Source organism: Xiphias gladius, chromosome 18 (genome assembly GCF_016859285.1).
Source record: "Xiphias gladius isolate SHS-SW01 ecotype Sanya breed wild chromosome 18, ASM1685928v1, whole genome shotgun sequence".
NCBI lineage: Eukaryota > Metazoa > Chordata > Actinopteri > Istiophoriformes > Xiphiidae > Xiphias > Xiphias gladius.
In genome coordinates this window covers 1,842,213-1,865,566 of record NC_053417.1, presented here as the reverse complement: position 1 = coordinate 1,865,566, position 23,354 = coordinate 1,842,213, and the positions used below count along the sequence as shown (strand labels likewise).

The window sequence follows — 23,354 nt, the reverse complement described above, 5'->3', positions numbered from 1 at the left end:
TGAAGTGTCCTTGGGTAAGACTGAACTCTAAGTTGCCTCCACTTGAAAATGAAAAAAGTCACCTCCGTGAAACTATGTGAAGTCCCAAAAGACAATAATGCAGCATCCTAAATATGCAGGCCATTATCCAAATAGTAATTTACAGGCTTAGTACAACAGTGTTTTTATTTATACTTTTTATTTATGAAGTGATTAGAAAAGTTAAAGCTTTTCAGTGTTATTGCATTTCAACAACAAAACTGAAAATTCCATGTAATAATCAACTTGACACGCCAGAAAAGGATTTGGGGATTTTACCAGAGAAATATTTGGACTTTGATGGTGCTAGACTCACTTTGTTCCCAGTGATTTCACTTTAAATTTAGAATCTATGTGCATTTTAGCTCACTTGTTCACCGTGCAATAAAAGCATTAAGGTTAAAAAGGCAACCATAAGATCAAACGCTACATTAGAAGATTTAAATAATTATGAAATTACCATTGCTGTGCCATGTGCGTAAATTGCGCACCGCTTATCTCTCAAACACATGTATGGATCCTGCTGCTGTGAGATGGCCACAGTTATTTAATTACGTTAGAGAAATTGAGCTACAGTCTTCGTTTTTTGGTCAGTGTCAGACAGTGTCTGACAGTGGATGTTCCAAGCCAAAGGTGTGAGACTTGGCAACACTGTGATACTGAAGGAGAAGTAGCTGAGCAGAGGCAGAACGCCATTTGGTTGCCAGGGGGTGGAGCTCAGCTATGGTTGGCTCCAGCCCAATTCAACCCCTGGTCATTTCTGCTATTGACTTTTTATGACAGTAATGAGTTAAAAGTACAGAGGAAAAACAAGGAAGCAAGAAAGTGGTATAAAAGCATCACAAAGTCCTTAAATGTTCAGATTATGACAGGCGCCAGGTTATGGGTTAATTTCCTGCTGTAGAAAAGGCCTATATGCCTGAGAGGCAAAACTAAGAGCAACATAAGCACCTGGCACATTAAACAAAGCTTGCTGTAAACATACTACATCAATTGAGGGTTACATAGATGACTATATCAACATTTTTATCAACTCAGAGCTCCACTCACCTGTGAATTAAAGGTCATTACTCAAAACTGTTCCTGATGTGCAGCCTTCAACACATTTACCCGATTGTCTGCGGTCAGCTGCACTTAGGATATGGTTTTTTGATAATAACACAGACCAGTACGCCCAGATAATGAGCCAGCCTGTAGTCTGCTGTTACTACACACAGTCCATAAACATTTCAAGCTTCTTCCTCATTCCTACATTCAGGTTATATTTTTCCTTCTCTTTATCTTAAACGTCATATTCAAATACTCTAACCACATCACTTCAATTGGCCCACTATTTCCTGCCTTTGAAATTTGCTTGGTTAGTTTCAAACTCCAAATAATAAAACGGTGAGCTGAGATAATCGCCTGAGGAAGGACTCCTCTCACTGAGGTAAATAACTAACTATGTAAACATCCAGATTGTACTCCTGAGTGCTTTACTTTACACCCACGCTCCGACTTTACCTTAATGAGGATCTTGCCCTTGAGTGTTTTTGGTGATGGCAGCCGTCCAGACTCCTCAGCTTTGATGTTGGACAGGTCCAGTTTGTCCCCCAGGATCTCAGTCAGGTACTGGGCCATCTTCTTTTGCTGAGGAACACTACAGTGGTTCTCTATGGACAGGATGACTGGGTAGCTGAGAGATAATGTCAAACAACAGATTCAGATTTATAGTGCTGAAAGGTCGCTCTTTGCAGCAGAGGTTAGAGCTTATGATAGGCATGATTTAAGACTCAAATTCAGTTTTTTGTTGGCTCAACCATGAGTACAGACAATACACACTGTTCAGTCCAATAATAAAATAACACCAATAACACCCAACAGGAATAAAATACACCATAAACGACTAAAATCTAGGTAAAACATTTTTCAAGACGGCACCCAATTTACATTTCTTGGCTTAAAAAAAAAAGAACTTTAACTTAAATGGACATTTTAAATTGTAATTTGACAAGTATGTTTTCCTGTTATTCTCTATGCACTCTTACATTAAAAAAAAAATGTAATATGCACTTAATGAACTGTCAACAAATTGGTGTCTGAAGAGTGCATTTTTGGTTTGATGAATAATTCTGATAGATGGCCTAGATATTCATCAGCCTTTTCCAATGTCCAAGAAGTGGAAAGTGGTGCAAACCATCAACTCTGGTTTGACTTGATCATTTGGATTTGTTAGTAAGCTGATTGGAACTTTATTAACTAGTAACTTATATTTAACCTATTAACTTAGCAACTGACTGACTGAGCAGGTATCAGTGACTCAGGAGAGGTACTGAAGTATGTTGACAACTGTTACTGATCTGCCGTTACATCTACTGCCACCATATGATCAAATCCTCAGTTTGTCCAATACTTTGATTTATGACCAAATACCTACAAAACTAATGACATTCTCATCAGTCTCAGTTGGAGATTGTTTCTAGTGCTAATTAGCAAATATTTGCATTTACATTCTTGGTAAACATCAACATGCTATCATGTCAGCAATGCTCATTACTGTAAGCATGCTGATGCATTTAGCTCAAATATAGCCTCACAGAGACACTAGCATGGCTGTAGACTCTTAACATTGTAAGGAATTATTCTAACTCAGCCAGTCAGGAGCTACTTTTAGCCTTATGATGTTTTGTGAATGCAGCCTCTGGTGTTTAGAAAAGTAACATTTAAAATCTTTCAGTCTGGACTAACAGTAGATTCATCTAAACATTTAATCTAATTAGCTACACAACATATTTTAGAAGTAAAATTTTTACGTATTTGTCTAGCAGTGACACTACAGCTTTACAGTTAAGTTTAAGGCAAACCACTCTTTAAAGCTATTATACTGGCAGATTTACAGACCAGTATGGTTGCAATAAACCTTTTCTTGTGACATGGTTTTTCGGAAAGTCTTTGGTTTAGAACCACTTAAATATACACTGAATAAAATAAACAGCTTTAAAACTCAAGATATTGATCATAAGAAGTTTTATTATCACTTCTAAAAAGACTCCAACATGAATGGTCATTTAAGTGTAGATGGAAATTTAATAAATGAGCATGTCTTCAGGCAAGGGATAAATGGATATAGCAGACAGAATTAGTTAATTCACGTGCTTGGAAACAAATAGAGCAGTGCCTCACATCAGCTGCACTGCTGGGGGGCATTCCTTTTATCCAGTCATATCATACTCTGAAGAATGGCACTGATAATCCCTTTATTAAACACACGTCCCGAATCTGATTTGCCATTCAGACACTTCTTAATAGTGTTTTTATACTTCACAGTAACACTCCATTCCACACAAACCCTGCTTTATCAAATGTACTTCGAGATGGCTTAACCAAGATATGGCAAATACAGGGAGTTAAGAATTCCTTATGTAGAGCCTTCCACCTCCGAACTACTAATTTCTTCAAATACAGTCAGGTACAGTATTTGGAGAGTATCTGGACAATTTTTGTAATTTTTGCCTCTTTGCACCACCTTAGTGGATCATCAAGATGTGATCATCAAGATCAAGATGTGATTGAAGTGTAGACTTTCAGCTTTAATTCAAGGGGTTGAACAAAAACATTGCATTCAATGTTTAGGAATTAAAGTTTTTTTGTAATCCCTTCATTCTCAGAGGCTCAAAGGTAATTGGACATAATTATAAATATAAGGATTATTTTTAATACTTGGATGAAAATCCTTTGCAGTCAATGACTGGAACCCACGGGCATCACTAAATGCTAAATTTCCTTCCTTGAGATGCTTTGCCAGGCTTCTACTGCAGCCTCCTTCAGTTGCTGCTTGTCCGCAGGTCTTTCTGCCTTCAGTTGAGTCTTCAGTTAGTGAAAAGCATGCTCAACTGGGTTGAGGTTAGGTAACTGACTTGGCCATTGAAGAATATACCATTTCTTTGCCTTGAGAAGCTCTTGGGTTCCTTTCGCGATATGTTTTGTAGGGTCATTATCCACCTGTACTGTGAAGCACTGTCCTCTCAGTTTTGCAGTATTTGGCTGAATCTGAGCAGATACTATAGCCCAATACACTTCAGAATTCATCTTGCTACTTCTATCAGGAGTCACATCATCAATAAACACCAGTGACCCAGTTCCATATGCAGCCATACATGCCCATGCCACCATGCTTAACATATACTGTGGTATGCTTTGGATCATGAGCTTTTCTTTTCCTTCTCCATATTCTTCTCTTCTCATCATGCTGGTACAAGTTAATCTTGGTTTCATCTTTCCAAAGAATCTTGTTCCAGAACTGGGCAGGCTTTTTTAGATGTTTTCTGGCAAAGTCCAATCTGGCATTTCTGTTGTTGAGTGTTACGAGTGGTTTTCACCTTGTGGTAAACCATCTGTATTTACATTCATTATGGTGACTCTTGATAGTAGACTTTGACAATTATACGCCTACCCCCTCTGGTTCTTGACCAGGCTAGATGTAGAGATGAGGTTTTTCTTCATCAATGAAAGAATTATGCAATATCCACTTTGGTTGTCTTCTTTGGTCATCCAGGCCTTTTGGTGTTGCTGAGCTCACCAGTGCATTCCTGCTTTTTAATGTACCATATTGATTTGGCCACTCCTATAGTTTCTGCCATCTGTCTGATACTGTTCAAAAACTTATGTACCTGACATGTTTAAATGTCAGGCACTGCATAAGTACATTTCAGAGAGGAAAAGCCACTCCCTTAAAGCCCCTCCTGAAATTCTAAAAGATATTAAACATCCCCAAGGCATTTTGTCCTTAACATACAGTCTTGGTTAAAATTACTGGTGAGAATTTTGAATATCTTCAGAAATAAATGCAAATAAGTCAATATTGTATAATCAAAATATTTTAACAAAATGTCCAAAGTGACTGAACGAAAGAAAATTAAAAAACAAAACTTGCATAATAGTGAAATAATACCAACACAAATCATTATTGGCACCCCTCACTTATATTTGGTTGCAGAACCATTAGTAACAATGGCAGCCTATAAATGTTTTTTGTAGCCATCTAGAAGCTTTTTGCACCTGTCTGCTGGTAGTTTCTGCCACTCTTCCACTGCTGGGCGTTCAACTCTTAAGTTTGCAGGAGTTCTTTTTGCTATGGCAGATTTCAGCTCTCTCCAAAGATTTTCAATAGTATTTAAGTCAGGACTCATTGCTGGCCAGTTTAAAACAGTCCATCTTTTCCTTTTCAAAGATTCTTTTTTGCTTCTGGATGTGTGCTTTAGGTTGTTGGGTCTGTGAAAGACCCAAGACCTTTGCCTAGTTTTCTGACACTGGGTAACGCATTTTGCTCTAAAATGCCTTGGTAGTCTTCTTATTTCATCATTCCTACATTTAATGCCTCCAGCACCAGAGGTAGCAAAGCAGCCCCACATCATGATAGAACCTCCACCATGTTTTACTGTAGGTAGGGTGTCCTTTTCCTTATGGGCTTCATTTCACTGCCTATAAACAGACTGAAACACTGCATTCCCAAAGACGTCTACTTTGGTTGCATCTTTCTATAGAACATTATCCCAAAAAGACTGTGGCTTATCTATGAAAGTTTTTGCAAACATTACTATTGAAAGAAAATCACGAAAAGGCAATAATAGTGTCCCTCCTTGGTTTTTGCCCAGGGAGCCCTACTTGGTTTAGAGTGCAGCGTATGGTACTATGGGCTGAACCCACCACTCCAGATGTCTCCAGGTCAGCCTGAAACTCTGTAGATATCTTGTGTGGGGTTTTTTTCCCACAAACTGCATCAACTTTTGCAGATTTCGCTCACTGAGTTTCTTCTTAACACCATTTCCTGGAAGCGCCTTAACAGTTTTACAACTGTGAAACTTCTTGATAACATTTCGAACTGTTGAAACAGGGATTTCAAGATCTTTGGCAATTCCTTTGTAGCCTTTGGAATTGTTGTCTTTTGATAATAGCATTTCTGATGCTCTTGGAGAGCTCGCTTATCTTTGACATTGTGAAAAAAAACTGGAAACAATCAGCCCTTTTTTATGCAGTAAAAGCAACATTCATTGGTTAAACAAGGTCATGTGAACACTAAAAAATTAAGCAAAGGTGAGTATTATTTTTTTTTGTTTGAGGCAGTAATTTAAATTCAGCAAAAGGTTGCCAAAAATTGTGTCAAGCATACATTTTATTTCTGTATTTTTTTTATTCCATTATATGAAAGCATTTTTTGTGGTTGTTCGGTAACTTTGGACATTTTATTAAATATTCTGATTTTACAAAATTGGTTAATTTGAATTTATTTCTGTAGATATAAAATAGATATAATATAAAATTCAGGGGTGCCAATCATTTCAACCAGGACTGTATAACAGAATTTTGGTCTTCAAAGAGGCTAAACCCCTAAACACTAAGACCAAATGGGAGCTGGACCTGGACTGTGATTTTGAAGACGTTGACTGGGAGCCTATTTTACAACAGAAAGATTCCATAGGATAAATGAATCAATTTCAGAGCTTTGCCCTAGATGTCAAATAAAGACAGGTAATCTTAGTCACATGTTCTGGAAATGTAATAAATTAAAACTAAATTATCCTTACTGGGCAACATATCTGACATCCCTCTTAAAATAAGAAACAAGGTACAGTTTATCAAACTGGCCATGATGCTGATAATACACAAAGTATGTTGTTATGGAAAAGTGCAGATCGTCGGCTTAAAGAAATTTCTTGTACATGGCATCAGAAAAAAACTATGTTCAATCTCAAAAGAAAACCACATCTCTTTGACAAATGCTGGTCTGATTGTAGTAGCTACGTGGGTATTTCACTGTTGTCTGTTTTTGGTTGACAAAGAGATATGTGTGACGTGCACACGTTCATCTGTCTAGACATGTATAGTTGAATTTCTACATACTAATGTGTGTAAATTTTCTTTTTTTTTTCTCTCTTTTTTGTTTTCTCTCCCTCTGGCTCCATTGCTTTTATTGTGGCCGTTGTTTGGTGTTAGAGTTGGGTGGGACTGATCTTGTGGGATTATTACTTTATTATAATTCTTTAGTTTATTTTTTAATTTTAAGTTCTCTGTTTTCTCCTGTAGACTACCCTACAGGAGAAAACATATTCAATAAAAATATTGTACAGAAAAATTAAATGTGCACATCTGGATAAACATTTTAATTAATATTTTCTATTTGCATGAAGCATATGTGGTCTAGCATGTAAAACAAGTGTTAAAAAGCAGCTAAATTCAAGAGCAGACTCCTCATTCACAACATATTGACTGTGTTGATTCCCGGTCTCCATCAGATGGAAGCCTTTCATCCCAATTTTGTCCCTGTCAGCCCTCTGCAGATCCTGTTTTTATTAAGCGTCCTGGAAAATCTGATCAATCCTTGATGTTGAATGCAGCCTTTTACCCTGCTCCTTTTTAGTCAATTATCTGTGGAATATGGTGTACTCAATTATATTTTCAAAATCATGCACTGAGGGTGAACATGCACACAAAGTGAGTGTTTCTCCTTCATTTTACTTGAACAGACAGGATCTAAAAATAGAGATTTTTTCTGTATCCTCTAGACTGTGTGCATTTCAATGCGATTATCAGTCTCTGATGCTGTGAGGAGGAGGGTGTCTGTGTTTATGCTTTTATTTCTCTGTATATTTGTCATTATGTCTCTGTATATGCAGAGGTTGGTTTATAGGGATATACAGTGTATTCAGAAAGTTTTCAGACCCCTTTACTTTTTTCAGATTTTGTTACAATGCATCCTTATGCTAAAATTGTTTATATTCATTTTTTCCCTCATCAATTTAAACTCAATAACCCATAATGACGAAGTGAAAACAGAATTTTAGAATTTTTTGCAAATTTATTAAAAAGGAAAGACTGAAATATCACATTGACATAAGTATTCAGACCCTTTACTCAGTACTTTGTTGAAGCACCTTTGGCAGCAGTTACAGCCTTGAGTCTTCTTGGGTATGACGCGACCAGCTTTGCACACCTGGATGTGGGGATTTCCTGCCATTCTTCTCTGTAGATCCTCTCAAGCGCTGTCAGGTTGGATGGGGACTGTCGGTGGAAAGCCATTTCTCAGGTCTCTCCAGAGAGGTTATCATCCTGTTGGAAGGTGAGCCTTCAGCCCAGTCCCAGGTTCTGTGCACTCTGGACCAGGTTTTCATTGAGGATATTTCTGTACTTTGCTCCCTTTAGCTTTCCCTCAATCCTGACCAGTCTCCCAATTCCTGCTGCTGAAAAACACCCCCACAGAATGATGTTGTCATCACCATTCTCCACCGTTGATGGGATGGAATTGGGCAGTTGATGAGCAGTGCACCATTTCCTTCAGACATGATGCTTAGAATTAAGCATGAATTAAGCAGGCAGTTCGTTAGACCTCATGGCTTAGTTTTTGCTGTGATATGCATTGTCAGACCTTATACAGAAAGGTGTGTGCCTTTCAAAATCATGTCCAATCAATTGAATTTACCAAAATTCGACTCTAATCAAAGTGTAGTAACTTCTCAAAGTTGAACAATAAAAATGGGAGGCACCGGAGCTAAATTTGAACTGCCATAGCAAAGGGTCTGAATTCTGTTTTCACTTTGTCATTATGGGCTATTGAGTGTAGACTGATGAGGGAAAGGATTTTAGCAAAAGGCTGTACCATAATAAAATGCGAAAAAAGTGAAGGGGTCTGAATACTCTCTGAATGCACTGTATCTGTGTATGGTCTGTACATACAAATTAAAAGAAAAATATTAATAAATGAGTCAAGAAACATAACAGGTGCAGTTCCCAAGCAGGGCACAAGGGCTCACTGCATAGTTTGATTAGGATGAAAATGATATGAATCACGTACTGTGGTCTTCACAGTTACCACATCTCAACCCAACTCATCACCAATGAGAAATTTTGGGGTGACATGATACGGATTGTTCACACATACAGAGTTGAAAGCTGGGACAGCCATGGGTTGCTATGAATTTTTAATGGTGTTGTACCTTCTGAAAGAACGGAATGTCCACAAAATCCAATATTTTTGAAAGCTTTACTTAACTATTTGGTGTGGCATATTTGCATTTTATCCTCACATGTCTCCGGCCAGCCTTTTTTTCTTCTGTCACAGAACATGTACTCTTCATGAACAAAGTGTAGGATGGCCCCCTACTGGGACAACCAGTTAGTAACGGATACCAATATTCTACAAGAGTATTAAAGAAAGTAAGTGAAGGTAGCATTCCACTCAACAGTCAAGCATACTCAATATTACTCACAGGTCTGTGCAAGTAGGTAAGTTAACAGGGGATATGGCATTTCGGTCCCACGACGCCCGCTGAGCAACAGAGATTTAAAAGGAGCCCAGCTGCACTACAGGGGAAAGTTGAGGAATGCTATCTTTACGCAAAGGTCCTATGATGCAATGCAAGCGACAACCATGGGAGAGCCACTTGTACTTGTTTTAAAGCCAGCAGACAGAGAAGCACAGAGATGATTCCTACTTCCAGTGCAGATACAGGATCCTAATGCCGATCAGTCTTACCAGCTTGGGTGTCACTGTTGTATTACAGCAATTTCAACAACACATACTGCATTAAAAAACTATGCAACAGGAAAATATCAAATATAAAAGACTAGCTGCAAATTAATGAGACAGAAAATCTATAAAATAACGTGAACAAATGAATGACCAAAAACATAAGCCTCAAAAAAGCACACTGCACCCATGACATCAACCCAGTCTCTGTCTCCATAAGCATTTATTTTAGGATTCTAGTCTATGATCAAATGATTGAAATTAAATGAAGATTTTACTCATTACCTCACATGCCATCACCTAACAGTGAATAAACACAAATATACACTATATCAACCTATTAGGGAAAGCCTTTACAACCAAACACATAATATGTTTCACATGTTAAGATGCTTTCAAATGTATTAAACCCACGTGATTGGGCAATTGTATTCCAAGCCTCACCTCCTCCATTCTTCTCCATTTTCTACAACCCAGCAGCCTGTGTAATACAACGCTGCCATGTGTACATATCCATATACTGCTGGAGTTGTTGTCCATATGCTTATTAAAGCCGTATGCACACATGCTTCTTTGGTTTGTCAGTTGCCATCAATGGATGACGATGAAACATGAAAGTAATCTATGGAAGATCTGTGACTGACTGATTGAATATGTAAGCATGTGAGTCAGTGAATAAAATAAATAAATGGAAGAGTGAGAAAATATTAACAGTGAGTGAGTGAGTGAGTGAGTGAGTGAGTGAGTGAGTGAGTGAGTGAGTGAGTGAGTGAGTGAGTGAGTGAGTGTGTGTGTGTGTGTGTGTGTGTCTGTGTGTAAACGTACTCGTTCTTGACGAAGGCATACTTGTTCATGGTCTCAATGACATCTTTGAAGAGAATCTTGGAAGTCAGGGTGTAGCCATGGTGGACGATAGGCTCACCGTCCTGACCATCCCAACAGTCCACTGTGGACAGGAAAGAAAAAGAAGAGACAGTATGATCAGGAAGCTACTTTAAAAAAAAAAAAAAATCAAAAAAGAATGTTACAGTTATCGTCAAAACTGTCCTGACCTAAAACAAATTCCATATACAGACCCAAACCAACAATTAATGCATCCTAACAAGTACTTTGTATGTATCCTAAGCCTGATCTCTCTTATTCCTCTTTGCCATAGAGCCCTATTCTGCCCTACAAGGCAAAACACTACATATTTGATCAAATTAAGTTATAATATGTATCTGTTTTACTATATAAAAAATATGATGCCATAGAAATATGTAATTTCTTGAGAACAGCTTTTTGAATTTGCACTAACTAGAAAACAGACCGAAATACCAAGCCAAAACACAGTATCTACACTATGGCTTCGTAGTACATTCTGGCTTTGTATTGCTGCCCAGTCTGCAGTTACTGTGCTCTGGCTTGGTAATCTGAGTTGTAGGACTCATCACTTACTGCACTTTATGCCATAGAAAGACAGCTAGCCAGACAGCTAAAGTAAGTGGGCAAGCTAGACTAAAGTAAGTCTAGCTCGTGAAACAACCACAGCTAGCTTTAGCTAAAACTAAAGCTAAGTTTAGTTATTAATTTTTCCCTGGTTGTTATCTGTAAATGAAAATTATCCATTTTGATGAACTGACATTTTGGTTATTCAGTGTGTTTTTCCACATAATCAAATAAAGCAGCAGTTAAATCATCCTGGATGCAGAAGGAAAAAAAAGCTGAACTCCTATGAAATTCTAAATGAATGTATTGTATTGCTTTCAATTTATTATTAATAATACTTGGACAGATTTTAGCCAAAAACAGAAACATTTGATTTCTCCAAGCTATGGACTGTAAATAATAATTTAACTAAAGTACATTTTCTTAAACAAACTAGTTAAAATGGATGAGAAAGCTGAGGGAACACATCTTGTAGGTAGATATTGCAGTGTCTCTGAAGATTATCTAAAGGTTGAGTGCAGTATCTGAATTTTTTTAGGTATTGTGTGGATTCTATGGCAATGATGTTTTGGATAAAATAGTCACCATAAAAACTCAAAAAGTTTACCATTACAACCTTTTTATTTGTTTAACAGTTTGCCATTTTGTTGTCCGAAAGCACATCAATGAGCCACACTCTTGTTTCTTCAATTCCCACATACACCATCCTGCTGCCCTAAATACTCACTAGAGCGCCAAATGTGGATCAATTCACCACTGACAGTAGTCCGCAACAAGTACACAATTTCCTCTTATTTGAGTAACATCTGCTAAAAACTACAGGGGCCAGCAGTTTTAGAAATTACTGACCCTTTTATTTATGTATGTATATTTCTGATTTATTTTTTTAAGATTTATTCTTCATTAGGAACCAATGGGCTTGGTGCTGCGAGCCACAGACAAGGTAGGAAAGTCAGTACTGAGAGATGGACTAACACGTTCATTTTGGTCAATTATTAGACTACTTGACAATAAGAAAAAAATAGAAAGCCAGCCTTATCCCATCTCCCTGAATAATACTTTCTGTGTAGCCAGTGTCAGTCAGTGTTTTAAATTGTGCCAGCTGTTTTTCCACAGCTCCAATATCTTCACATTTCAGTCTGATCCAAATATACACAATTAATACAACATATATATATACAACATTAAAAACAGTTACCGGTTTTAATGTTTTAGCTGAATGGTTTACAGTGGACTCAGACTTTTGGACCCCTTTTTGGGTGATAAATTATAGGAAAAACCAACATAAAGCATCTTAGTAAGGTGCTGGGCTACAATGAGCTGCCACAACAGCTTCAGTGCACCTTGGCACTGATTCTACAAGTCTTCCAAAAGAAATTCCCTCATTTGGTATTTTGATGATGGTGGTGGAGAACGCTGTCGAACACATCAGTCCATAGGTGTTCAGTTGGGTTGAGATCTGGTGACTGCAATAGCATATATCATTTTCATACACATCAAACCATTATCGGTGAAAAAGGTCACATAACAGTATTATGATTTTTTCCTGGTACTGGTAATAATATGCAAAAACACAGGCAGTACTGCAGGGATACTATAGGAATATACGGCATAGGAACTATTCAGAAAAACAAAGATAGATGAGGATAAATTTAATGTAGTATAGTTTAGTTATGTTCTTCTGTCTCCTGAGAGCCCAGCAGGTGTCATGGAAAAAAAAAAAAAATTGCACACGAATTGATAAATCGTGCCATCAAATTAAGAGTCACTGCAACATGCCATATACAGTATATTCAGATGTATTCAGACCCCTTCACTTTTTCAGATTTTATGTTTCAGCCTTATGCTAAAATCGTTTAAATTAATTTTTTCCCTCATCAATCTAAACTCAATACCTCATAATGACAAAGCAAAAACAGAATTTTAGACACAAAAAATTGAAATATCAAATTGACATAAGTATTCAGACCCTTTTTTATGACACCTGAAATTTAGCTCAGTTGCCTCCCAATTTTCTAGATCATCTTTGAGATGATTCTACACTTTGTTTTGAGTCCACCTGTGGTAAATTCAATTGATTGGACATGATTTGTAAAGGCACACACCTGTCTATATAAGGTTTCTTAGCTGACAATCCATATCAGAGCAAAAACCAAGCCATGAGGTCAAAGGATCTGCCTAAAGAGCTCAGATACAGAACTGTGTCAACGCTCAGTAAGAGAGGGTACTAAAAACCTGATGGTCACTCTGGCTGGGCTCAAGAGATCCTGTGTGGAGATGGGAGAATCTTGCAGAAGGACAACCATCACTGCAGCACTCCACCGATTTGGGCTTCATGGCAGAGTGTATCAGACAGGGACCTCTCGTTAGGCCCCCTTGTACTTTGCAAAAAAGCCCCTAAAGAACTCTCTGACTGTGAGAAACAAGATTCTCTGGTCTGATGAAACCAAGCTTGAACTGTTTAGTCTTAATTCTAAGCATCATGTCTGGAGGAACTGGGCACCGCTCATCAACTGCCCAATACCATCCCAACAGTGAAGCTTCTCTGGGGAGACCTGAAAATGGCTGTCCACCGACAGTCCCCATCCAACCTGACAGCGCTTGAGAGGATCTGCAGAGAAGAATGGCAGGATATCCCCACATCCAGGTGTGCAAAGCTGGTCGCGTCATACCCAAGAAGACTCAAGGCTGTAATTTCTGCCAAAGGTGCTTCAACAGAGTAGAGTAAAGTACTGAGTAGAGGGTCGGAATACTTATGTCAATGTGATATTTCAGTCTTTCCTTTTTAATACATTTGCTAAAAAATGTAAAATTCTGTTTTCGCTTTGTAATTATGGGGTGTTGAGTGTAGACTGAGGAGGGTAAAAATTAATTAAAAAATTTTAGCATAAGGCTGCAACATCATAAAATCTGAAAAAGGGTTTGAATACTTTCTGAATACACTGTATGTGTGTTTGTGCTTCTACAGCCATTCACCGCCCCTCAGGTTGTGGCATTTTGATATATATTGGGCAGCAAGATATGAGTATAAGTCTACTCCTTCTAGGAGTATTTTCAAATTTGAGATGTCATTTAGCCCATTGAAATTTGGAATTACAGTATTGAATTGGTCAAAGTAAATATTCCTTATTTCACTGAATGATTAACATTTTAGGAGGAAATGCATCTGTCTCAACCTCACCTGCTGAAGGGTGTTCCACATGTTCTGTTTTCTTTTAGTTGCCATGATTTTTGTGTCTTCCCTGTTTGTTTGCCGTTTTGTGGTCACTAAGCCCATACTTGGTTAGGATCTGCCTCTGCTTTCTGTCTATGTTTAGAGAGATTGCATTATAATCTACTTTGGCTTTTACTTTCTTTTTTCCAGTGTTTCAAATAGGTTTTTTTTACATTGTTTTATATTTGGTTGACTCTGATTGACGTTTGGAAAGCAGTGCTGTTGTGAGACTGGTCAGAGTGTATTTGACAGGGGTCCGTTAATCTCAGCCCCAACTGACATACAGAACTCTTTTCTGGGCTCAGCTCTTGGGTTTGGAGGGCTTTGGAATGGAGGGTGCCTGGGGGGGCTGGATTTAAGGTGCTTAAAAAAATGAGCGCTCTCTTTTGAATGCTAATTATCAGTGGGTATTTGCTTAATTCTGCTTGACAGGCACTCGTTTTTCTTTGTACGTGTAAAATGTATGTGCAGAATTCTGCATGTAGAGATTCTGCTGGGTATTTATCCCAACGGGTACAGCTATGATAACTGAGTGCACCCCAATACTTCACTACCATATAGTGCAATGGGCAAGATAACACTATCAAATAATTTAAGCCAGATTTTAATTGGAATTTGGAAGTTATGAAATTTCTCTTGATTGCATTTAGAGCTCTTATAGCTTTTGCTTTTAGTGCAATCACTTACTTGTTGAAATATTCTGATGCTGTTGTGGGTATACCAAGGTAGGTATAGCTCATACTGTATTGAATGATTTGATTATTTATGGTTGCTGGTATTGGTACTCCTAACATCTGGGGCATTTTTGAAAAGTCATGATATTAGTTTTCTTCACATTTAATAATCTGGCAGTATTTTTCTACCATGTCTAGCTGTTGCTGTTGTCCTTTTTCAGTACAAGAAAACAGAACAAGATCATCAGCATAAAAACAGATTTCACCTCTCTATATAGGAGCAAGTGGCCAGGAGCAGCACATTGATTCAACTGAACAGGAAGATCATTTATATATACATTAAATAATGTCAGTCTTAATAATAAAACCTTGACAAACAACTCTTCTTTGGGTGAAGAATTCAGTTTCTTTGTCTCCAATTTTACAGCACACCTATTTTCCAAATACATTGATTTAATCAGATCATCCATTTTTCCCCTTATACCATATTGTAGAAGTCTGTAATTGAGTCCTTCATTCCAAAGGGAGGTAAAACCTTTTTTGAAATCAATAAAATAGGCAAATATCTTAAATTTTGTTTGGTGTACGTGTTGAGTAAAGTGTGAAGGTTATATACATGGTCGGTGGTGCGCTGTTTTGGGAGGAATACAATTTGATTTTTACTCAAGATGGACTGTTCTTCAAGGAAATCTAGTATTCTTTCATTTAGAATACTACAGAATAATTTACCTAGACAGCTGCTGGAACAGATGCCACAATGGTTACTCAGGTCTGATTTGTCCCCACTTTTATAAATGTAGGAAATGAGCCCTTTGCACCAGATGTCAGAAAAATATCCTGACGGTAATACGATACTGAACAACTTCAATACTGCACCCTGCATCTCTGGGGTGCTGTCTTTGAGCATTGCATTTTTAATACCGTCTGGACCACAGGTTTTCCTTGGCCGGCGTGATTTAATCTGTGTGGTCAATTCTTCCCAAGTAAATGGGAAATCAAAGGGGTTTTGGTTGTCTTCTATTGTTTCTTCTAATGTTTGGAGTTTTTCTTTTATAATATATTGTTCTCAATTTATTTGATTTAATGGTATGTTTTTGTACAGATTTGCAAAATATACTCTCCAAATGTCACCATTTTGGATGGGTAATAGTTGTAGTTACTTTGTGTTGAAGTTATTCCACATATCCCAGAACTGAGTTTGCTTAATGGCATTCTCAATATCTTCAAGTTTCATGTGGGTAAAAATTTTTTTTTTGTTTTTAAGGCTGGGTTGTTTGTTTGGTGGTACTTTTCATTTAATGTTTTTCTCAGGTCTTTTCTGACCATCTTGCATTCTTGATCAAACATTTGGCCTTTTATGGTTTTCGCTTTTGTTTTATAAGGTTAACTTTAATAGCTGCTTTATGAAATATTGTGTTGATATCAAGTATCCTTACACCATCTGTAGTAGGGACATATTGATTTTGGTCATATATTGATAGATCATTCCTCACTTTCTGGGGCATATCTGTAAGTAGGATTGAATTTATACATTTTACTGGGCTCCCTTTTCTTGTCACTCTTAACCTGAGAGTTTAAAGAACACATTTATTTAGTTGTGGTCTGAAAGGGGGGATTGCTGTCTGTCAACACACACACTCTCACACACTCTCTCACACACACACACACACACACACACACACACACACACACACACACACACACACACACACACACACACACACACACACACACACACACACACACACACACACACACACACATTCTCTAAATAGTCACTAAAAAGTACTGAAGTGCAGGGAAAGATTTTCCTTCACACTATCAGGAGCAGATCTCATATTTATGAGACTGTTTGAATAAAAACATGCTTTTAGCATTTACTTGCTGTATTTTTTTTAACTTGACAGAACACAAAAGTGAGTTCTAAACGATATTTTGAATTCATAAGGGGTACAGATTTAGAAGCAGATGTTTGTTGGATTGTGGTCTTTTCATTATGAGCACGGAGAGAGAGAAACAGAAAATAACCAGGATTTCAAAGTGACAACCGCAGAAATACAAGGACATTACTCATGATTCACCTATGTGTTTGTCCATGATTTGTTGACTGAATGCCTTACACACTGAATTCCCTGACATAACATATTTTGACTCCATGTTTTTCTTTTTTAACTGCTGAAGGCTGCTTTGGTAAAGTGGCCAAGTGCCAGAATCTGTCAACAAAAGAGACAGTTGCTGTTAAGATCCTTAAGAAGGACACTGATTTTACCAAGGACACTGAGAAAGAGGTAGATATTTGGACTCCCTTTGATTATATTCCCGTGCCCCGGTTCCGTCTGCTCCATCTGATTATGTACCACAAACTGTTGATACCTGTCTCTATAATCTATTTATCATTCCTCCTCTTCTCTCGCCAGGTGTCCATGTTAAAGGTCATCAGGGTCCTGAATCCAAACCACACTAATGTGGTGGAGTTCTACGAGCGGTTTGAACAAATGGGATGTCCAGCATTCGGGGCTGGATAGGAGTCTCTATGAGCTGATCCAAGAATGAGACTGGAAGTCTCTGTCTCTGAACGAGATCCGACCGATCACAAAGCACGTATGTAGCCATTATCATTGTATTATGGAATCATCTTTTGTTCTATATATCTAATGCTCATCAGTGAAGAAAACCCTAACCCTAAACCTAACCCCAAACAGCAGCACATGGAAAACTAAATTCCCAACATATCTTTTCTTCTCTTGTCCCTAAAGCCGTTGGTGGTCTTGGACACGCTGAAGGGTCTCAGTATCCCGCATACATATATCAAGCCAGAAAATGCAATGCTTGTTAACAAGCAGGACCAACCCCTCGGGGTCATATTATTAGAATTTGGTGAAGCCATTGCAGCCTCCAGCCTGGGTCGTAGCTCCAGCTGACCAGGTATAGGTGGGTTCATCCTGCACAGCTCTGTTAAGTACCTGTAATCTAGCAGAGCTGGTTTAAGTATTGTAAACAGCCACATTATCCTCTTGGTCCTGAAAGCTTTCCAACAGATTTCTCTCTGGATGACCTCGTTAATGAAGTTACTCTCTACTGTCTTGTACAAGTAAAGCTCTACAGCACTCCTTCATCGACAAGGTGACCACGTATCCATTCACAAAACACAGCTACCTTTTTTGCTGGCATTCAACTGTGGAGGATTGATTTCTTATTCATTATTTCCGATTTTGACTACCTTCATTTCTTAAATAATCCTCTTCTGAATTTTCCAACACTTCTCAGTATCTGATTTGTAGCCATTGGTTAAAAAAACAAAAACTAAAAAAACTAAAATTCACGAGGAGCCGCTCTTGCTGCTGCTTTGCACATGCAAAAGATTAAAAATCTGAGCAATTTGTTCGGTAATCAGATTTTTTCTTAGTTATTTAAATAGTTAATTAGTTAGTGACATGAATAATTAGTAATATTTAGAATCTGTATATGTATTAGGAATATCAGCAACTATCTTAGTCTAGATATTTAGAGACAATCTTTAAAATAAATAAAAAATATAAGCTATTAAAAGGTTTCATTTTGAATTCGATGCAAGATTTTACCAGTAACATTACTAACATTCACACTGAAATTTCAGCCACCATCGTAGTTTGTTTTCCTTCATCTTCAGCTTGAGGAACAAACAGTTTTAATAATTCTGGATGTTTCTTGCTGCAGCTGACTGCGTGACTTTAACTAAAGATGTTGAATTTCGGACAATCAAAGATAACACAATTTTTTATCTTAACGCTTTATGTACATTATATTGATTGATTACAGAACAAAATAATGTTAGTGTTTACTTCCAAACCACTTCTAGTAATATTAAATCTAAGCCCATTGATTTAATATCTAGTATTTATATCTAATATCTAATTGGTCAGTGTAATAACTTCTGTCCACACTGGCTTTGAAGCGATCCCAATCTTAATGCTGATGTTTTGCATACCAAACTCCTTCTATTGTTTCCTTACCAAGCTGTGGCAGAGACATAGTAATAAGAATAAAGAATTTTGTACTAAAAACTGTAATTTTAGAGTGACACTCTGTTTTTCAACATGGTGCTCAGTTATTTTGTAAATTGAGCTACTGTCCATAAAACTGGACTGTGCACAGACTTGCCAAAAATAATTTGTAATAATAACATTTCACACAAAATGGCTTTAAAGGTATAATATGTAACTTTTCCACATCAAAATGTCTAAAAACGACCTATGTTCTATATTTTATTGCATCGTGTTCTTATCCCAAATGTATCCAGCAACTTTCAAACGTAGAGTAATCCATAAAATTAATCAAGGTAACAGTCCATTTCATTTGGTCATCTGTCAATGGCGTCATATCCGCTTTACGCATGCGTCACCATTGTGGTTGTCTGCCAGAAGCGGTCAAAATTGAATTTTTATTTATTTCCAGTTTTAAGCCACATTTTTACAATGTACATGCAAATGTTAGCAGCAGCTTAGCTCGCAGCACCTCTAACATATCTTGTGAAAGCCAAACATCGCCGGAGAAACATTGATTTTTAACATTAAACTGCTTTATTCAGTGTTTTTACTGGATTTAATCACGGGGTCCATTGTTTCTGAGTGGAGACCTCTGCGGATAATTCTGCTCCTGGTAATAACCTTCTGAATGTCTGGATCATAAGTTATCAGAGAAACAAGCTGAGCAAATGTTAGTAGCAGCTCTTTTCACATAATCTCCAGGACAATTTTTAACATAAAACTGCTTTATTCAGTGATTTTACCAGTTTTAATCAACTGTCCGATTGTTCTGGAGTGGAGGAGACCTCTGGAGATAATTTGGGTCATGGTACAAACCTTCCGAAAGTCTGGATCAGAAGTTATCAGAGAAAAAAGCTGAGTGAACGCTAGCAGCGGCTTGGTTCGCAGTACAATCTGACACATCTTGTGTCCGACGAACATCGTTGGGGAAACGCTGATTTTTAATTTGAAAATGATTTATTCAGTGTTTTTGCTGGAATCAATCACCATTTGTTTTGGAGAAAAAAGCTCTGCGGATAATTTGGCTCCCGGTAAAAACCTCCTGAACGATTAACACTGAAGGAATCCTAGCCGGGAGAAGCTGACTGCAATGACTGCAATGGTGATGAAGACATTGCCATGATCCCTGCTACTTCACGACATCACCAAACTAGTGTCATATCAAAGGGTCTAAATACTTATGTCAATGTGATATTTCAGTCTTCCCTTTGTGATAAATTCTAAAAAATTCCTAAATTCTGTTTTTGCTTTGTCATTATGGAGGTATTGAGTGCAGACTAATGGGGGGGGGAAATCTATTTAAATTATTGTAGCATAAGGAGGCAACATAGCAATTGTTAGAAAAGTGAAGGGGTCTGAATACTGTCTGAATGCATTGTACCATGGCCACTGAGAATACTTAATTCTGATTGGGAGGCAGGTGTCCATTAGTTTTTGTAATGGACGGCATAACTCAACACCTCTGTGTTTCAATGCTCTAAATTAATGTGTCAGTATTAAACCACACTGATGTACTGCTGGTAATAATAGGAACAATGACAGTCAACAGCTTAACTAAAGAGTTTTGTTTTTTACAAAGTGGTAACTATTAAAAAGACTATTAGTCTAATAACAGTACAAATTTAAGTTAAAAACGTTCTGATATTTGCGCGAATCTGGTTAAAGGGGCAATATGTAAGTATTTTAGTTAAAACATTCAAAACTCCACTAAGATTATCAACAGAATAGGAAGAAATAATACTTGATGTTATGTTAAAGATGTCTATTGTATGTACTGTATTGCAGAGATATCTACTGTAGTTAGCAAGCTAACCAGTTAGCGCCAGCCTGTCCCGTCTCGTAATACCACTTTATACCTCAAGAAGCGATAGTGAGTCTCTGTAGTGTACAGTCTGCCCTCAGTCAAACATGTGAGATGAAGAAGTAGGAACTGTAAACAGGCTATAAACCTGTGTTGTAGCCATCCCTGCTCTGCCACCACTACATCTTCCCTGTCTCTGACAGGGCAGTGTGGGTGTGAAATCGTCATCGTCAGTCAAGCAAATAGCAAAGAAAACCACCTACCAGTTACATAATTAGATTGCAAGGTAAACCTGTGCGGAAAACATTATTCCCCAATCCATGCAAGTTTGGCAACAACAACAACTGCCCCCTGCTGAGGTAAGATTTATTGAAGCTAACGTCAGCTCAACGTGAGGTGAGGGTTGAAACTTGGTTGTGAATGTCCAGTGAGCGCAGTCCCAGGACACGAACACAGCACGCTCTCATGCACATCTTGAATGACAGGTACACAAAGAGGGTAGGTAAAAACTTCATGCATTTTTTGACGGTCCACCGAGCCGAGGTACTGGTGAGCTACCAGTACTTCTTATGGTGTGTCCGAGGGGTAGTCTGACTAGGGCACAGGGGACGGGGAGGGGGGAGGACGGACCAAAGTTTCTTAAATTGGGGTGGGTACCCTAACTTTCTGGTAATATGCTGCCCGCTATTTGTTTGGAGTATGAATTAGACAGTTGGCTAATTCTTACACAAATCCCTCAGCCTACCACCGGTGTTCCACAGTATTCTGTGACCCCTCAGATTCTGTGATGTGTAGCACTGCAACCACAAGTTTGCGTTGAGGTAACATCAAGTGAATTGTCAATGCGAAACAATGGTTATCTTTTGAGTTGATATTTGGTGAATAATAAAAGTAGAATTAACATTATTTCCACTGCAGCTGTAGAACTGCCCCCCAGTAGGGAGCAAGGAGCACTGTTTTCCATTCTCCATGGTTTAGGTACAGTATCATAATGACTGAAATACAGTGGCAAGTAAAAGAGTGTGAACCTTTTGGAATTGCCTGATTTTCTGCATAAATTGGTCATAAAATGTGATCTGATCTGCATCTAAGTCACAAGTATAGACAAACATAATGTGCTTAAGCTGATAACACACAAACAATAGGGGCGGCTGTGGCTCAGGTGGTCGAGCGGCCGTCCACTTAATTGTGAGGTCAGTGGTTCGATTTCTGGCTCCTCCAGTCCGCACATTGAAGTGTTCTTTGGCAAAATAAGGATATCTGGTGTGAGTGCTCTGGTAGGTCATTCCACAGCATCTATATCTCATCTTCCGACTGGGCCATTCCAAAGGCAGATTTTCTTTTTTTGAAGTCATTTTGTAGTCGTAACTTTGATGTTTAGGGTCATTCCCCTGCTACATCACCAAACTTCTACTGAGCTTCAGCTGGAGGAGACCCACCCAGACATTATCCTGTAACATACCCTCACAAACTTGGGAATTCATTTTCCCCCCGATGACGACAAGCTGTCCAGGCCCAGAGGCAGAAAATTAGCTCCAAATCACGATGCTAACTCCACCTACTTCACCCTTAGGATGATATTTTCATGTTGGTATGCGGTGCCCTCTCTCAAAAACAATTTAACCTTAGTTTCATCAGTCCAAAAACATTTTCCCAGGAGCATTGTGGAGTTTCAAGCTGTTCTTTTGTAAACCTCAGGCACACAGTGATGTTTGTTGGGAGAGTAATTTGTTCATTATTTTGACTTAGATGAAGATCTGAAAAACTGTGGCTCAAGAGGTAGAGCGGGTCGTTCGCTAACCGAAAGGTCGGTGATTCGATTCCCGGCTCCTCCAGTCTGCATGTTGAAGCATCCTTGGGTGAGATGCAGAACCCCACAAACCCTCTGATGTATTGTGTGTGTGTGTGTGTGTGCGCGTGTGTGTGTGTGTGTGTGTGTGTGTGTGGAAAGCGCTGTACGTACAGAAAAAAAAAGTAAAGCACTTTGAGTGGTTGAAAAGACTAGAAAAGCGCTATAAGTGCAGTACATTAACCATTTTGAGAAAAAAAAAAACAAAAACATAAATGCAAGTAATTCCAAAGGGTTCACTTGTTTTTTTCTTGCCACTGTAGTAACAGAACATTTTTTTTACCTATAAAGATTTGATAAGGGGTTTGAAAGAATTCATATTCAATAAAATGATACCAAACCCCATCCCTAATGCCGAAGGAAAGTTGATTATTTGCTTTTTTAGGCAGAATCCCATACATCGACCCAAATCTTTTGTACACAGTGAGCTACATGCATATGAAAGACAACAGCAGCGTTAATCCAAAAATATCAGCACTGCTACTTGCTTTTAAAAGAGCCATTATTTTTGAATCCCAGATTAAACTGTGTCTGTATACTGGAAATGTAAGTACAGTATGTGTAAATGTCCACATCAGTGTATGTTCCATGTGTTATGCTGACCTTCTACACAGCGACAGCCGGCCTGCAGCACCCAGGCATACATGTCCACCCTGGACTGTGACATCAGTTGGTCACCCATCAGGTATGTGTTGTGTGAGGAGGCGATAAAGTAGTTGCACAGCGGCTGGTTCATGTCCTGGTTCACATTGTAGTGTTCTGAATTGAAGATGTCCCCCGCTGGGCTGCGCATATAATTTGTAAAACCTAGAATAGAGTTGAACAAACAGCATTTTACAGCAG

The 23,354-nt window shown here is 38.2% G+C and overlaps 1 protein-coding gene across 4 annotated transcripts in view; it reads right to left on the bottom strand.

Annotated features, from left to right (window-relative positions):
* plch2a (phospholipase C, eta 2a) overlaps positions 1 to 23,354 on the bottom strand; it is a 105,663-nt gene that overhangs the window by 33,514 nt on the left and 48,795 nt on the right. For all 4 annotated transcript variants that reach the window (XM_040153153.1, XM_040153155.1, XM_040153156.1 and 1 more), the window contains exons 7-9: positions 23,115 to 23,318; positions 10,346 to 10,466; positions 1,522 to 1,693 (exon numbers count right to left, since the gene is read on the bottom strand). In XM_040153153.1, coding sequence (XP_040009087.1) covers positions 1,522 to 1,693; positions 10,346 to 10,466; positions 23,115 to 23,318 — 497 coding nt within the window. The remainder of the gene's footprint in view (positions 1 to 1,521; positions 1,694 to 10,345; positions 10,467 to 23,114; positions 23,319 to 23,354) is intronic.